This window comes from Eublepharis macularius, chromosome 18 (genome assembly GCF_028583425.1).
Source record: "Eublepharis macularius isolate TG4126 chromosome 18, MPM_Emac_v1.0, whole genome shotgun sequence".
In the NCBI taxonomy this organism is placed as follows: domain Eukaryota; kingdom Metazoa; phylum Chordata; class Lepidosauria; order Squamata; family Eublepharidae; genus Eublepharis; species Eublepharis macularius.
This window is the reverse complement of record NC_072807.1, coordinates 34,208,880-34,227,239: the sequence shown is the minus strand read 5'-3', so window position 1 is coordinate 34,227,239 and position 18,360 is coordinate 34,208,880. Positions and strand designations below refer to the sequence as shown.

General features: G+C 41.4%; 1 protein-coding gene across 1 annotated transcript; it reads right to left on the bottom strand.

Annotated features, from left to right (window-relative positions):
• Positions 1–3,190: 3,190 nt before the first annotated feature.
• CHRNA5 (cholinergic receptor nicotinic alpha 5 subunit) lies at positions 3,191–16,355 on the bottom strand. Its single transcript, XM_055002505.1, has 6 exons — positions 16,281–16,355; positions 9,578–9,729; positions 8,560–8,604; positions 7,591–7,700; positions 5,377–6,208; positions 3,191–3,871 (listed from the first exon to the last, which is right to left on the bottom strand). Exons 3-6 carry the CDS (start codon positions 8,584–8,586, stop codon positions 3,710–3,712), a joined length of 1,131 nt encoding a protein of 376 aa, XP_054858480.1. The 5' UTR covers positions 8,587–8,604; positions 9,578–9,729; positions 16,281–16,355; the 3' UTR covers positions 3,191–3,709.
• Positions 16,356–18,360: the final 2,005 nt, after the last annotated feature.

The following is an 18,360-nucleotide window of genomic DNA, read 5'->3' as shown; positions in this document are numbered from 1 at the left end:
AACAAAGCAAGCTTAGGTTAAATTTTTGAAAAGTCCTTTGCTTCAGGCTGTGTAACTAGATCTGCAACAGCTCCAGCCACTCGGCTTTTACGCTCTCCAGTCCAGCCCTGTGTCCTTCAGGAGGTCTGGCAACTTCAGTGCCAGAAGAAACAAGACAGGGAATGCGAGGAATCAGAAACAAGCCCCCCAATACAGATGAACACACATACAGTTGCCTTTGGATACTGAATCAGATCATTCATCGAGGCTGGTATTTACTCTCACTGGCAGCAGCTTTCCATGGGCTTAGGTAGAGGTTTTTCACATCACACCACTTACCACTTGACCTTTTTTTAAAACTGGCAATGCCAGGGATTGAACCTGAACCTGGGACCTTCTGTTTGCTGAGAAGTTGCTCCGTTGCTGAGAGCGAAACTACAAGAGACGAATTGCACGAGGACGCACACGTGAAGGGAGCCGCAATGTTAGCCGGGGAGCCGAGTTTTAAAAGACAGATGGAAGGCTTTTTCAATTTCCTCTTTGCCTCCTAGAAGGGGCGGTGAAACTGCCAAGAGTCTTCTGGAGAAAAATTGGAAATTAGCAAACCTTGAGGAGTGATCTTTGGGGGCTCTGTGGAGAGGGGAAATTGACAAAGCCTTCCAATCTGTCTTTTAAAACTCCGCTTCCCTGCGACTCCCTTCATGTGCGCGTCCTCGTGTAACTCGTCTCTTGTAGTTTAGCTCTGAGCCACAGCCCCTCCCAGTAGGGAACAGCAGGGAGATATAAACATCTTGTCACTGGATGGTCTATGTTTGCCACCTGGAATCCTAATGTGACAGCCAGCATCCTATTAGATAGAACGATAATTTCTACTCCTCACTGCTGATATAGTTGAATATATCTGGTGCTGTTCAAACTGCATGAGCAGCTACATAGCGTTATCTGAAATACCCTAAGACCAAACAAAGATTTTAACTATCACTGTGGGCTCCAGGCAGCAAAGTAGTAACCATAAGGAGGAATGTCAATACAATCGAGTTCAATTCCCCATTTCTGATTTCTACTGCTAGCAGAAATCAGCATTACTTACAGGCCCCATTACTCATAACAATAGCTATGCAGCAGCCCCAAACAACAGCTTACTAAGCACTGCAACGCTCCTTTAAAGTATCCCACATTCAGCTGTAAAATAAGGCTTGCAAACTTGCAGAGAAAAATCCATTCTCTGTATTTCTGCTGAAGTCTTGGTTGGGGGAGGAGGGAGAACCGCAGGATCTTTCAGAGAGAAAAGTAGTAAAACTTGCCGAGCTATTCATCACGGCTGTGTGGTACAGCAATAAGGAGACAAATGAAAAATCAGGAAGTATTAGGACACAGCTCCAATACCAGCACAACAAATCTATGCTGCAGTCTTATATAAACGCTGGGTGCAGCTCGGATCTTCCCCTCCCAAGATATCAGGAACATGGAATGACCTTCCCATTTGGAAAAAAAAGGGCTCAACTCTGCTCAGAGAGCAGAAAAATGACTACTGGGGAAGGAGAGGGAAAGAGTGACCAATTTATAGAAAACACATAAGAGAAATTATTAAAGAACACGTAATTAACTTTGAAACTAATGCTTGTTTTCTTATGTGTGCACTCTTCAAACTGAAAATTCTGACACGAATGAAAAGCAAAAGAGCATCTTCAGATTTTAGCCGTAAAAGACAATGATCAAATGCAAGGTTTAATTTGTTATCATTAAGACAAGATCAACCCATAGTGTGTCGGCATACCTGGTAAATTTTGAAAATCCTTTACAAAAACGTTTACAATTAAAACTGGAGTCTTCCAGGTCTTTTAAAATTCCACTGTGCCCAAGATAAAACCATCAATGACCAAGGATGTCACCTTATGCCAACCATAATCATGATTACTGAATTACGACAGTCCATGGTGGACGTAAAACTTTTCCAGCTTTGTTCCATATCCCTGGTAAAATGCATTTAAATAGGGTTACAGCCCTAAATATTATTTTGCCGTAGCATACATGCAAATGTTTGCGGAGACTTTTTCAGTTTGGGGATTTAATTCCAAAGGGCAGTTTCTTCACGCAACCAGTAGAGGGCATTCACTCATAAAGGAATCGGCAAAGTGCGAAGCTCCGGCAGATTACAGCTGAAGTCGGCAATAACGCTGAGGTCACAACATTCTACAACCACAGAAATTGCTCCTAGCCAATGATAATCATTTCCCCAAACCAGTCTAAGCTCTCAAGTCAGAATTGTTCACTGCTCTGCAAGTAGAAAACATAATACACGGAGATTCAGCGCTGCCCCTTTCACGGATCTTGCTGGAACCATGAACTGGAAACTCGGGACCCACAAGTCTCATTTTTGTTTCTTCCTGCACTTAAATGGAAAAAATCATGTGCTATATGAGAAGGAGGCACATCACAAGTTCATACCTGATGCCTCCTGCCCCTTGTGGCAAGAAGGTTCCCAGCGAGCTGCTGTAGCATAGTGGTTAAGTGGTTGGGCTGCAAATCAGCACTCTGCTGGTTCAAATCCCACGACTGCCCTGAGCTCAGTAGGTGGCCTTGGGCAAGCCACTCCTTTCAGCCCCAGCTCCCCAGCTGTATTGTGGGAATAATAATAGACGTTGTTCACCATCTGAGTGGGGCACTAATCTATCTAGAAGAGCAGTATATAAGCACAGTTGTTGTTGTTTGAAAGGCTGCTGCATGTTAGGCACAGAGCATCCAAAGGCAGCAGAAGCTGAAATGACATAGGAGAGAGATTGACAGACTACTAGTTGTGGGCATTGCCACGAGGGAATGGCAGTCAGTGCCACACTACAAGAGCAAATATAGCGAGAGGCTAAGAGCCAAAACACACGTTAAGAAATACCTAGGTTCAGCATGTGTTCTCTTACCTCAAGGTTTGCCGGGATCTGTAGGCGTCCTGGAAGCTTAAAGATCTGTAGGGGTCCTGGAAGCTTAAAGTCCTGGAAGCTTAAAGGATCTGTAAGCGTCCTGGAAGCTTAAAGGCGTCCTGGAAGCTTAAAGCTTAAAATACAGGCGCCTGTATTTCCCTTCCCCTTTTTGCTGCTCTGTAAATGCTAAACTTTAAGCTTCCAGGACTCCTACAGATCCCGGCAAACCTTGAGGTAAGAGAACACGTGCTGAATCTAGGTATTTCTTAACGTGTGTTTTGGCTCTTAGAGTGCCAGTTGTGAGCAAGACAGCCCCCTCTGTCAATCAGACTTCAAGCATAAATGTACCAGGTGGCTTTTAAAGAGGGCGCTGTGCTCAGCCCCGCCTCTGCAGCATGAGGATCCTAAGGCTGTCCCATGGTGCGAGGCTTCTACAAGGGTTGCTAAGACTTACAAATGTGCTCTAAATACCTGGAATGTTCTATATTGTACTCCAACCCTCAGCGAAGCTCTCTGCACGGCCCCTCGTGCATTCTGCTGACTTGAGGACTCATCAAGTCCGTGACGCCTCACTGGTCAGTCCTGACTTATTATTAGGAAAAATGATGAGCTAAGAGCCAAGAAGAATGTTCTGCCCGTGTCCTTAGATGCCTGAGGTTTAAATATAAGCACAATCCCCCCTCCCCCTCCCAACCGGTTCTTTGCAAAGATTTCATCGTTCTATGTTAAATTGTGCTAAAGATACAAGTAGTGGTCAAATTATGATTAACATTCATAGAAAGACTGGTTTCTCTCGGCCTCTAGCCACACACATCTTATGTGTTTGTGTTCCCAATGTGGACTGGTACTATTATGCTTGCCCATTTATGAATTACAGGAATAAATAGTGCCAGAGATCCAATAATTGAAACGAGAAGAAATGTCCATAAGAACATGCGGTCAAGGACCTGAGCTATAAATTTCCAGTCTTCAACCACCTAAAAAACAAAAGAGAGAATAAGAAAAGTTAGAAGTACTTTCAAAATACACGCACTTCAGTTTACTTGAAAACATGTGTTATTATTCAGGCACAAACTGCACTAGACATAAGAACATAAGAGAAGCCATGTTGGATCAGGCCAATGGCCCATCCAGTCCAACACTCTGTGTCACACAGTGGCCAAAACCCAGGTGTCCTCAGGAGGTCTGCCAGTGGGGAAGGGACACTAGAAGCCCTCCCACTGATTGCCCCCCCCAAACACCAAGAACACAGAGCATCACTGCCCTAGACAGAGAGTTCCATCTATACCTTGTGGCTAAATAGCCACTGATGGACCTCTGCTCCATATGTTGGGGAAAAAAATAACTGGAGGGAAAGCTCCACGTGGAAGCCTTCAACTGCCACTGACGACTTAGGAAACAGAAATTTGCTTTTTTAAAAAAGATGCTAAATCTCTTGTATGAGGGATGTCATGGTGGTTAGAATGTCAGACTAGGATCAGGGAAACCCAGGTTTGAATCCCCACTGCTCTATGGAAGCTTGCTAGGTATCACACTCTCAGCCTAACTTACTTCGCAAGATTATTGCCAGGATAAAATGGAGGCAAAGCTGTAAGAAGCTTTGGATCCCCCATACTGGTGAGAAAACCAGAGTATAAATGAAGTAAGTTATCACCCATCAAATATATTTAAAACATCATTAAGGAAGCCTCAAAAAATGCCAGATATATTTCTGTTCTTGCTTTAAGAAAGAACACAAATGCTAGATGATCTTACAGATGCCACAGCCGCATTATTTAATATATTTCTCATGAACTAAATGTTCAGGCTCCAGAGTAACAGGCCAACTGAGCTTTTAAATTGCACAGAATGAGTCCCCAGTTTTCTTCCCTTTCTGTAAACTCAAAAGCTTCCTGATTTCTCCCACCAACGTAACTGGCCTAGTTAAAATAACAATCGAAATGTTTCTTGATTTACTTGGTCAAACACACTAGCCTGTCTTATAAATGCAAGCACTGTAAAGTGATCCCCCCCTCCAAATTAGACTGCTGTTTGACACGTGAATCATTTATACGATGGAGCATCACATGTTACAGCCTGATTCTCAAACTGAATTGGAGCAGTCTTATGTTCTACTTCTAATGTTGGACGTGTTGTTTGGATGCCCTATGAATAGATGCAGGCAGGAATTAGCTCCTCAGTGGTATTGTAGAATGAACACACATCCTCTCCTCTGCAGTAACAGATTCTCCCAATCCAAAAGATGCCAGCAGTGGAAATAAAAAGCAGAAAAAGAGTCCTAGTTTTGCGCTTTCCATAATGCAAGCACCATTATTCTGAGGACCAGTTACAGTATGGGGAGGCAGGGGAAGATTAATTATCCTTGAGATTAAGTTGCCAAAAAGGAGCATATTTTAGCACCTATGATCCAAGCAACTTTATGTGCTTCTCTTTCAAACTTCTGACCTCATCCGATGACCGCATCGTGACTCATTGCACACACCTCATGTACTTCATTCTCCTTGACAATGTGCCTCGTAATGTAGCGGATAGAATTTAAGGCTGCTTCCAAGGTATTCCTCGAGGCCTCTGATCCATCGGGATTATCGGTTTCCTCTTTCGGAGTACAATACCGATCTATGTGGCTTCTCATACAAAGCAGTTTGGGGAGTTGATGAAGAAATATTTTGCGGACCCAAGGCGCCATTGCAGTGTGTGTAGACGAGGATCGGTGGTGAACGTTAATAGCGAATACAGTGATCACGATGGATAAAGTCACAAAAATCATTGTGAACACCAAATACTCGCCGATAAGTGGAATAACTTTAGATGATGACGGTATGATCTCTTCGATAACAAGAAGAAAGACTGTCAAGGACACCAGCACTGAAGTGCACAGAGAAATTTTCTCGCCTTCGTAAGATGGAAGGTAGAAGACGAGGATAGTTAAGAAAGACAACCCTATACAGGGAATAATGAGGAATAGGGTATAAAAAAGAGGCAAGCGTCTGATGATAAATGAGTATGTGATAAATGGGTACCAGCAACACCCGTCCGTCCTGTTCCTTCTGACCCCAGTCGCAGTTACTATTTCCCATTCTCCATTATCAAAGAAGTCTCTCTTGTCAACTTCATCATCCACTAGTATGATATCCACTTGTGAGCCATCGTACGTCCAGGAGCCAAATTTCATGGAGCAGTTTTGAAGGTCAAATGGAAAATAAGTGACGTCGATGGTACAGGAGCTTTTGTAATTTGCAGGTGGAGTCCAAGCAATAGTGCCATCGTGTTTCACTACAGTCTTGGTCGATGTGCCTTCGAAACGACCATCTGCACTGGAAAAAAAATTATGCAAATAGTATGAAATATGTAACATGCTGAAATGGATCTATTCTACAGGAAAAGCTTCCACTTTACACAGTTGCTTCCCAACATTTGTGGCACTCTTAACTTGCAAGCTAATCATATGCACTGTTAGGTTTCAACACATACTCCATCCTCTGCATGTGTTTTAATTGTTCTTACATTGTGTTTATTTGCTGTTTTTAATTGTTTTTATACTATACATTTCAAAAGCTTGTTTTAATGTTTTTGATTGTTTTCTGTCTTGGGAATCCTAAACTGTGTGGAATGATGGAATTAAAATGTTTAAAATAAATAACTGAATGAATGAATAGGTGACACAGAATTTTGAAACTGAGTTAACATTGCTTGGGCCAGTGGTCTTCAGTTTGATTCATCATAAAACTACAAAGCAACCACCAACATGATACAGCTGCAAGGCTTGCAAATGCAATTGTACCCAGAATGTGCATTTGGGACACCATCTTCTGTTGCAAGGATTAAATACATCCCAGGCTTGCACTAGCAGTACTGCTTCCATTTTGCTCAGATTTCAGTGGGTTGGATCAAAAAGCGCCCTTGTGCAAACTACTATTGACCTTTCTGTGGAAATTTTATGTAAGAAAAATGAAGATAAACCTTAATATGTTCTTCGACAGACACAGAAAATCCTGTGGCCCTTTGTGAAAGTGGAAGCACAGAGATCATCTAGAGAACCTACCTACTATACCAGTGCAAGAACTCTTGTGTCATATCCTGAGAAAGCATTAGCAGAACAGTAACAGGAACTATTTTTCTTCTCTCACGTTTTCATCAGGTCAGTCTAGATGTTCTCAGGAGATAGATACGCGAGTGCTTTCCAGGGAAAACTTGGTCTAAGGGAGTTCCCAGCAAGGAAAGTCACTCTTCCTCCCTTCCTAACCGTAACACAAATCTGTTGGCTCTTACTGCATTTCAATTTTGCTCATGCAAAATTATTTCCTCTTTGGTAAATTAGAGATGAATTGAAATCCTATAATCTTTGAGCTGTAGAGAAAGAAAGGGAAAACACAAAGGGACACCCTACCCCACGTGATGTGCCACTCAAAAATATGGAACAAATCACTCGGGTGATGTTCTACAGGAAGGTCTGTTGCACTGCTTGATATATACAACAACAAACTTGTTACTTTTATACATTCATCTGCAAATAGTTTAAAATGATGGAATATCTTCTGAGGATGAGTATTACTTTTTTGTTTAAATGAACCTTATACCAAGGTTCTTTACTCTAGCAGTGTAAGAATAAAGCTCCTTTCATTAAAATTCTCTGATGTGATGTCACAAGCCTTTGGCATGTCCATAATGATTATATAGTAAAACAAGAAATGCTTACTTGTCATATAAAACTATATCTGGAATCCATATAGACTCCGAAGGGACACGGATAGATGTTATTCCTGCATAGTCTTTAGGGTCCCATTTCAGTTTCACATCAACCCACTCCTATAAAGAGAAACGAGAAATGTTTTTAAAAAGTAACTCAGTCTATTTTGTCTTGAAAGCTCCTTGGTGTCGCCATAAGTCTGCTGCGACAATTTGTGATGTATCACAATAGGACAGCAAGTTATTAATTTTGTATGTTTTCTTCTTGTTACTAACGGTCTTGATATCAAACATTTATTACGTTTTTTATTTTAATTGATATTTTATGGGTTTTAATTCTTACTGTGATTATTTGGACTGTCTGTTTTCTTTTAATGTTGTTTGCTAAGGCTTTGGACCAACGCAGTAAAGTTGATGATGATTAATCTGAAACAGGCAGTACATAATGCAACATCTGAGACTCAACACTTTTTAAAAATTACATTTACTGACTGCAATAGTCATTTTTCTTAGTCACCACCAATACACATAAAACCCCTAGATACAATCACAATGGGACACACTCTCAGTTGTTTCAGATAAATTTTGAAAAACCAAAGGAAACAGAACAGGAAATTGCTACAAATTACATCAACAGAATTAGGCATCATTTCTTCCAGTACAAAAATAACAAAGCATTTTTCTCCCTGTTTTTCTTCTTGTTAACTATGCGAAGCAGGATTTCTCTCTGGGGATGTTTTACAGCATGCAAATAAAAGTCTTTTCAAGCAAGTTAAGCACACAAGCAAGCATTTTTTAGAAGCTAATTTGCCTTTTAATTGGCTGCAATGCCTGATTTGCGACTCTTGTAAGGTAGCAAGATTGGACACTCGTAACAGAGAGTTTGTATCTCAGTGATCCGATCCAGGGATAAGATTCAGCATCGCCCCAAACATCATGAACAGTTACGATAAACATTTCCACAGCATACCACACTCACCTGCTTCAGCCAAACATTTGTCGTCATCAGCTGGTTTTTCTCATCCTATTTTTAAAAAAAGATTTCACAAGCATTTCACATTTCAAGACAAGCACGTGCCGTATATTCTATAGTTATCAACTGGAGCCAGCAATCTAATACTGACCTGCAAATCTATTAACTCTTCAACCTGTACGCTGTATCGCTATTTGGAACTAGGCTCCTTGTAAAAGAGAAAAGACGTAACCTTTAAATCACATTTGTCCCCTTTAAAATGTTAATTCGAACAGCAAAACTGAGTAGAAGTTGAAAGGTTAATCTTTCTCGTCTGGGGACAAGGCAAATTGAGGCTACATGAGCTTGCAATTTGCATTTTATGGATAGAATGAGATCTTCACCTTGTCTGTTTGAGCGATGCACTATAACAGGAGGTGCTAAGTTATAGACAGAATCATAGAATCACAGGGTTGGAAGGGACTTCTAGGGTCACCTAGTCCAACCCCCTGCACAATGCAGGAAATTCACAAATACCTCCCCCCCTACACACACCCAGTGACCTGACTCCATGCCCACTGTCAGGATCCCAAACAAACCTGGCCTCAGGAAAATTGCTACCTGACCCAATTGCATACTGCGTTTTCCCCCAACTCACCCCTGTAAGTATGAACAATGGCATTTACACATGCATTCCTTGCATATCCTCTATACTGCTACTGGAGTGGGAGAGGAGAACAGCCCCATCTGTATTAAGAATAGGTGGAAAAAGTCTCAGCTGAACTGCAAAAATGCAGACTGCCCATTATCACAACTATTAAGTACAACACACTTATTAACTTTCTCCACACATGGATGTAGGCGTCCATACAAACGTGAGAAATTTCTGCAGGGTTATTAAGCCCTAGTATACTCTGTCTGGGGATGGAAGCCAAGGCTAGTCGTGTTCGTAAGACCACTTGTCTCCAAGAATCAATGTATTTTGCACTGAAATTCCTGCGTTTCTTAATTAACAGTATAGCACCAGCAGAATTTTCTAACATACCACATCCACCAGCTGGGAAATGGCAAGGCCAAACTTCACTTTGATGGTATCGTTCAAGCGTTCCACGGGGCGGACCCATCTTTCATAGTCTTCAAATAAGTGCTTGAACAAACGGTCTTCACTTTTCGCAATAAAGGAAGGCTCCGCTGTACCTGCACAAAAGGTAAAAGAGCTTCAATATAGTCTTACAAAAGCACACACACTGCCGCCTACATATCCTCTCCCCCGCTTTCTTGTAACTAAAAATTTACCGCAATAGAGGTGAAAGAAAAGAAAGCACCAAATAGACAAAGGAACTGCACTTATCAAACTGACAGATTTGTCTACTGAAGTTTGCCTAGAGCAAAACAGGGTTGGTAGAAAGTTAAGGCCTGCAGCTTTCTCTTCTGCACATTTGCTTGTCAGATGTACCAGACCTGGCAGCATTGTGCTTAGGACGATGCCCTGGGATTCTACACCTCAAAGTGCTTCCATTCAACTTACACGCTTACTTCACAAATAGAACACCGGTTCCAGCTGCTAACCCTGGAGGGGCTGCCAAACAACCTGCAAGAAGGGCACCCGGCAGATGGCTGGCTGCCTCCGTATTCAGCTGTGCTCTCTCTCATCCCAGCTATGATAATGCAAATGAAAGCAGCAAGAAGATAATGTAGACTGCTAAGTTAAGTGGGGGAGCATGAAGCGAGAAGACAGAGAGGGGTGCTGGACCCAGAGCCTAAGATTCCCCTTGCCATTCAGTCAAACTTTCTACTCTTCACTGTCCTAACCTTATTTAGGAGATGTGCTCTATACAGACAAAATAAGCACCCAATGCATCTATATGCTAGAGGTTGCCTTCTGCGAAACGTGACAGTCTGCTTTATGCATGATTTGAAAAAAATGCACTGGAAAAATGTACCAGAAAATATTGTGTTGCACCATTGCTTTTTATATTTGATAGCTTCCATTAAAGATTAGCTTTGCTGTAAACTTTGGTACAAACTCCATCAAGTCGTAACAACTTTAGGCTATTTACAGAAACATTCGCTTTGCTGTGTCCTCCTGTAATGCTCCGGTGTGACTATTCAGGTCCATGATTTAACACCTGATTTTGACCTTCAAGAAAGATATCTTTCCTTTCCAGTGTATTGTCCACAACATTGGTACAGCAAGACTACATGTGCGCATGACTTTCCCAAAGCCATCCAGAGAGTATCGAGGCTCAGAAAGGATTCGAATGGACTTTCCCTGCATCGAAACTCAAGACCCTGGGACACACTGGCTCTACATGAACTAGTAAATATGAAGGTTCTTTGTCTGTCCTTTCCATCCCAGCCAACCTCAGCTCCAGTATTAAGAGACAAGATATAGCACAAAAGACACTGTAAACAAAGTACCACCACCAAAATTATTACAGAAACATCCTGTGCAGAAAAACAAGTCAAGTCCATTCTGAGCTGCTGCACCTCAAATAAAACCAAGGCGGCCTAAGTGTCTTGCGTTCGGCACTCTCCGTGGCGTTTTCTTGCTCTGGTACTACAGCTAAAAACTATCACTTGCCAAGTATCACTTTCAGTAGCGTAACTGCAAGGTTCTTAATATACATCGCTGCATACAGGTTTTGAACATGCAGTGCAAAACTGATGTGACAGAACTTGAGAAAGCTACAAGCAGCAGACGACACAGAAATCGTGGTTCTTGACAGCACAAAATTATTAGCTCATGTAGAAAAACTTATCATGGCAATTCAAAAAGAATGAAAACTTGACAAAACCAGAACACTTTATATAATAAACGTTTTGCCAGTAGAATCTACATTCGCAGAATGGATTTTGCAAGCCTAGCAACGAACCACTGGAAAACTCAAGCAGTATGCAGCTGTTTTTAAAAGAAATAAAATTGACTTGGCAATTGATTGTGCATTAGTTTCCCTTCCTCTGGCCTCTGTGCATCGGCATCTTCGGATTAAGAGCTTAACAGAGCACAGCAATGTTTCCTTTTAAATTATTTGGAAAGTGCTTGACATTTTGTAGACATCAATGGAGCTAAATGTAATAGCTTGAGTTGTAGCCTTATTTGGCAAAGTCACTGGCAATCACAATAACACACACCACACTGTCACCGCACAGACAACAGTTGGAATTCCCATGAGGATTCCTCCAGCCATCTGTTAAAAGGGCCAGAAATTTAGAGCAAACTGTTTCTTGGTAAACAGCCCTATCCTATGCACGTCAGGAAGAAGTCTCGTTGAGTTCACTAGGGCGTACTGTTAAGTACCTGCATGTCGCTGCTAAGAATATTAAAACGTAAAACTCTTATAACAAAACTGCCGGGATCTAACCTGTACAAGGAAGCTGATGATGGAATAAAGGGCGTGAAGAAGTTACAAAAAAGGGTTGCGTGCAAACCAGTGCCATGAAAGTGGTAGGAAAAAAATATCAATATGAAATATTCGTATGTAGTGTGGTTAGTCTAACACGATTTATGGACGTGAATACAAATTAACAATTATGTAAATAATATGCAAATCAGGCACAGCCTTCAGGCTTCTAACAAGCTGCAGATGTGGTCTGAGATGCTCCACGGGTTGTCATTTGTCTGTAACAGGGCTGTGCTTTAACAACTAGTTACCAGTACATCAGAATATATTCTCACAAAATTGTCCCTGTACAAGCTCAATATTGGCTTCTACAGTAATTTCCTGACAGAATCAAGAAAGCATTTTTCTTTCCAAGGAATCTATAGTTATGTAAGAACTTCTTTTCCTGATTTATGTGTTATCTACTGAAAAATCTGCATTAAGCAAAGCCCAAAACAAAGACAAAACCCACTAATTTTAATAAGGTTAGTTATTAGCAGATACATCTCTTTTCATAACCTTAACACCTTTGCTTAAGGTAAAATATCTGCAGATGTGTGAAGGAGACGTGCAGTACAACCCACGACAAAGTTACACCTTCCTAAACCCAGTGACATCCATGGATTAAAAAGACGTAATTCTGTTTAAGATTGCACTGCAAAATTGTAGCCTGCAAATCGAGCAGTTTTAAAAGTGGATTTCATACCAAATAATTTATGAAACTGAGATATTCCAGAATCACTTTGATCCTGTGTTTCCTTGGAAGTAAGTCCTTCTGAATTCAATGAGGTTTGCTCTCAAACATGTGAGTGGGACTACAAATACAACTTTCACCTTTTTGTAACCCATGAAAATAACCAGTTTATGAGTATCTTGAAGTCTGCAGCAGGTAGCACCGTCTTTCCTGCATTAACTAATACTACACCCAGGGAACCATATGTGAAGTTGAGTGACTGTGACTCATTTAATACACAAATGAACAGCTACGAGACCCGTGTCTTTACTTGGTCCAGAGGGCCATAGCAATCCTCCATTCAGTAAAGCAGATGTATTGTTTTATTGTTTAAGACCATACTTTAAACTGGTCTTAAACAACAGTCTGTTAAAAAGAGCTGCCTCCTTGATTTGAGACCAAAATACAGCTCTACAAGCTTCCTGACGAGGCAACCAAAAAGATTTAAGTAACTGTTGTTTATACTCAATGCAAACACACAAACATTCCTAGTTTGTTCCAGGTCACACTACTGCCACTTGCAATTTCCTTAAGTTTGTAATATTTATTATTGATGGTTATTAGAGTGTCAGACTAGGATTTGCTACATCCAGGTTCAACTCCCTGCCAGAGAAGGTTGCTGTGTAAACTTGGTCCAGTCACACGCTCTCAGCTTAACCTACCTCTCAGGGTTGTTGTGAGTATAGAAAGAAGGAGAACAGTGTTAAGCCACTTTGGCTCCCCATTGGAGAGAAAGACAAGGTACAAATGAAGTTAAAAAATTAAAATATTAAGCCATCAATTCAACTTGACATTCTCCACTGACAGAAACGTAACCAGTTTTTAAGGCAGCTTTATTTGCATATTCTACATGCTGCCGCCGCTACCCCTGAGTACAGCAAGAGTGCAATTTTAAAAATTATCGCGGCTTCAATATACACATTCTTGCTTCACAAGGATCCCAGGCAGCACAAACACATTCAATAAATAAACTTTTGAACATACTGCTGTCTTTGGCATGTATTTCTGGCTTCCAGCATAGTGCATATTTTAAGCAAGCAAGCTGATTTCTGCCTTGAGTGGAACACAATGCTGTCCGTTGATTAACTTGGTACCAAGCAAAGCAGATTTGGTCTAAAAACTGTAGAAAGTGTGTTACCACTTATGAAACTCACTATAAAGCTACTGCTTTTGTGAAAAACTAAGAGTATTCTAGTGACGAGAAAGGAATACAATTGTAAAAAAAATGCATGGTTGAGTTACAACGTAAAATATGGGTGAATAAGTAGCGGGGGCAGACACAGTATTCCCGGTGCGAACCTAAGTGAATCAAAGCAAAAAGATACATTTGAAAAAGAGAAATGAAATTCAATCACAACATTCTCACTCTCCTTTTTGCAAAGCGGAACTGCGACAGAACGGCTTAATGCAAGACCCTTAAAACCCGTTTCGTCATATGTTTTGGTTTGTTGTTGAAAAAAAGATCTAAAGCCATTCTGCTAATCTTCGCCACTGCATTATCTCCCCAGCCTTGCAATACTGACGTTCAAAACTCTCCAAATCAGACTGAAGCAGCCAAAATCCTCCAAAGGCCAAAAACAAACAAACAAACATGCCACAGCCACACAAACATGTCCTTATCTGTTTAAATCCCTGCAGGGGATTCCTCCCATTAGCCCCTCCAAGCAAAAACTGTTTGTTTAAAACTCCAAAATCCAGCCGCATCTCTTCTGTAAGACAGAAGAGTCTTCAGTTCTTATCTGCACAGCTCCACTGCACCAGGTTCAGCCAGGAAAAAAATGAAGTCTAGGCAGGTGCAGGGCGGAGGTGGGGGAAGCTGTGATGGTGCCTACCTTTAGGAAGAAAGGGATTTTAAAAAATATTTTTGTGCCACTTGATCTCGTGCTCAAAAGGTGCTTTTAGAAACAGGTTAAAAGCACACAATAACACCTCCCCCCCCGCCAATTAAGCACCAAACCACTAATTCTATATCACTGAAACAAAAATGTTTTCAAAGAATCAAGACAGCAACATGCATTTTCCTCCAATGTCCAACAATGCAACGCTTAACAATTCTAACAGAATATTATTATATTATGGTTATATTACCATTGATTAATAAATGATATTATCAATGCTATTACTAATAACACTAAGAGAACTTGATTCTCGAAAGCTTATGCTACAATAAAATAAAATTGGTTAGTCTTAAAGGTGCTACTGGACTCTTTTTGATTTTACTAACTAATATAACTGCACTATAGCTATATTGGTATTACTGGCAGTGCTAATATTTTTATAATAAAAACAGCATTATTAATTCCATCACTATCAACCGATTTTATTGTTAATATTAGCATTATTAGTATCGATTATAAAAGTCAGTATTATGAATGTTATCACTAATTACACTAACATACATGTAACTATAATATAGCTGTATTAGTATTGTCAGCACTTATAGTAAGAACCAGCATTAGGGAATACGATCATTAATATACTAACCTAAGAGTAGCTACAGATGTATCAGCATTATCGGTACTGATGATAAAAGCCAGTGTTATGGAATGCTATCAGTAATAATACTAAAATAAGTGCAACTATAATTTTATAGTACTAGCAATATTGGTACTGGAATTGATAATAAACAATATCATTAACCTAAGTGTAACTTTAATACAACTCTGTTAGCAATATCAGTATTGATAATAAGAGCTAGCCTTTTCAAATGTTATCAGTAATAATACTAGCATAAGTGCTACTGTTATAGTAATAGCATTATTGGTATTGGAATTGATAATTAGCAATAATATCAACGTAAGTGTAACTATAATACAGCTGCATCAGCATTATCAGTATTGATGATTACAGCCAGCATTACGGAATGCTACCTCTAATAACACTAACATAAAGGAAACTATAAAGAACAGTATTAGTTTTATTGGTATTGATAATAAGCAATAGTACTATAAATCCTGTCACTAATAAAATATAATATGCTAATGGAGCAATCCTAAATATGTCTACCCAGAACTATGGCCCATCTTATTCAGCTCCAAGGAAAGAGTTCTTAGAATTGCAGCCTTAGTATCATTAGCATTGATAATATATTGACAATAATTAGGCTATTATAAGATGACTTAATATAACCATAAAAGCATAATTCTCCATAGTATTATGGTTCAAATGTATGCACAGCAGTATAATTGTATTCACTACAGTGTGTGATTAATAACAAGTATTATATAATTATAATTAGTATTAATAATAATAATAATAATAATTAATAATAATAACGTGCTGTGATTATTAATACAATTATACTGCTGTGCAGTATATACAAACATTCCAATAACACATTGCTGCACTGTGCCAAAATTATCAATACAGTTATTAATAATCAATAGCTATTAACAATTATTAATAACTTATATCAAACACTGATATTAATAATAGTTATTAATGATAATTATTAAAAAATGTACTAGTAATTCCAGGGCAGTGCAGTCATGTGTTACTGGCCCAGCCACGGATCACTGATGCTAATTTTGAAGCTTTCCCCCCACGGAGAGGCAAAGGAGGGGAGCCGCAGCCCGTGCCCGGGTTGAACCTGCCTTCACACGAGCCCCAGAGCTGCACGCGTGTCGACTCACCCGGAGAGGGGGCGCGGCGGCTGCCCGGCTCGGCTGCCGGGGCGAGGGGCAGCAGGAGCAGGCGGAGGAGGGCCAGCAGGGCACCGCGCCGGCTTCGCCCCGCCATCGCCTCAGCGCCGGGAAAGCCGCAACGCGCGCCCAACGGCCGCCGCCGAGGCCACGCCCCCCACGGGGAGGAGGAAAGGCGGGACGCCCCGCCCACAACAAACACGCCCCCCGCCTCGCACGTGGGCAGGCGGGGGTGGTACAGTCCTGCGCGGGGGGGACGACTGTACCACTTCTGGCTGCTCCCCGTCTGCTGCTCAGCCCAGCCTAGGGAGTCCGGGCGACTTTCCTTGGACTTTAGAAGAACAAAAGCCGCGCGGGTGCTTAGGGTGGCCAACCTCCAGGTGGTGCCTGGAGATCTCCCAGGATTGCAATGGATCTCCAGGCCGCAGAGATCAGTTCCCCTGGAGGAAAGGGCTGCTTTGGAGGGTGGGCTGTAGAGCATTTTACCCCACTGAGGTCCCTCCCCTCCCCAAACTCTAGGATCGCCAACTTCCAGGTGGTGGCTGAGAGCTCCTGGAATTACAGCTGCCCTCCAGGCCACAGAGATCAGTTCCCCTGGAGAAAAGGGCGCCTGAAAAGGTTGGCTCTGGCATTGTACCCTCCCCTTCATAAATCCCACCCTCCAAATCTCTAGGAATTTCCCAATCAGGAGTTGGCAACCGCACCAAACACCCCCAAATCTCCAGGAATTTCCCAACTTGGAGCTGGTAATCCTATTGGTTGGACCTCATAAAAGGTATGACTTGGGGATTTTGTGGGGATCGATGTGGCTCTAAAACTCCCTCCCCTTTCCCTAAGTTATCACCTTTAAGGGGAAGTGCTTAACCCTCTCTAAGGTTGCCAGCCTCCAGGTGGGGCTGGAGATCTGCAATTACTTCTGATCCCCAGACTAGAGATCAGTTCCCCTGGGGAATATGGCTGCTTTGAAGGGTAGACTGTATGGCATTATACCCCACTGAGGTCCCTCCTCAAACCATGCCCTCCTCAGTCTCCACCCCCAAATCTCCAGGAATTTCCCTACCTGGAGTTGGTAACCCTAGTTTTCTCATCTAGCTATGTGGCATGTTTCCATCCCATCACCCTTCCTCCAACCAGCTCATTTGCTTCTCCCCTTTCCTCACATTCTCTTCACAACAGCCTTGCAAGGGATACAAGGTGGAGACAACATCATTAATTTAAAGTCACCCGGCACACTTCATGGCCATATTCGGAACATATCAGATTAGAATACCTGGTGGAACATGGTGGTTCCGATGCTGGGTGCAGAATGCAATCTGAGTTCAAATTCAACCAGTTTATGGGGTGTGACTGTGACCGAGTCCTTCCCTCACCCTATCTCTATCTTAGAGAGATGCTGGAAGGGTAAGGAAGGTCCTTGGGGAAAGGGCAGGATGCAAACTGTCCATCCATCATAATATGGTGGTGAAGCAATCCTTTTGAGTATCTCAGTTCCCTACCACTTAAGGCTTTATAGTTCAACCCCACATTTTGAACTGGACACAGAACCAATGTTGTCACAGGAGCACAAATAAAAAACATGTTTTGCAATAAGACTCTCACTTGGGGGGGGGGCAGGACACCCAACAATTCTATGCATTAATATGCACTTTTGGTTAACAGAAAAATTAAGAATCCTAGTGAAAAAATATTCCTGTTTTAGAAATGTTTCATTATACAGGAATTTTTGTATTGTGTGTTGAGTTTGGGCAATTGCTCCAAAAACAAGGCAGATTTAATAGCTCATCTCCAAAGATGTGTTCCTGCATGATTCCAAACCAGCTCTCTCTAATTAAAGCAACATATAAGTGAAAAAAACTACAATGCAGGCATTTGGGAAAAAACTACGTTTTTCCTCCACCTAAAGTGGCTTGATATATGCTATGCAGTAAACTCTTTGTCAATTTATGTACTTATTAAATGAAAGTTTCTTAACTTCAGAGTCCCTGGGCTTCAGGTATACTTGGAAATGCTTACCCAGGCAGTTTTGCAAGGAATGCCACACAAGCAAATTTTCATCTTCCTTTTTACCATT

Bases quoted from the DNA above. Each gene is read 5' to 3' on its own strand.
- CHRNA5 (XM_055002505.1), bottom strand. From the start codon at position 8,586: ATGACGACAAATGTTTGGCTGAAGCAG. The intron at 6,209-7,590 runs GTAAGCATTTCT...TTTTTTTTCCAG, and splicing joins GATATAGTTTTATATGACAA to TGCAGATGGTCGTTTCGAAG. The intron at 3,872-5,376 runs GTGTGTGCAATG...TTTGTTTTTTAG, and splicing joins AGGAGAATGAAGTACATGAG to GTGGTTGAAGACTGGAAATT.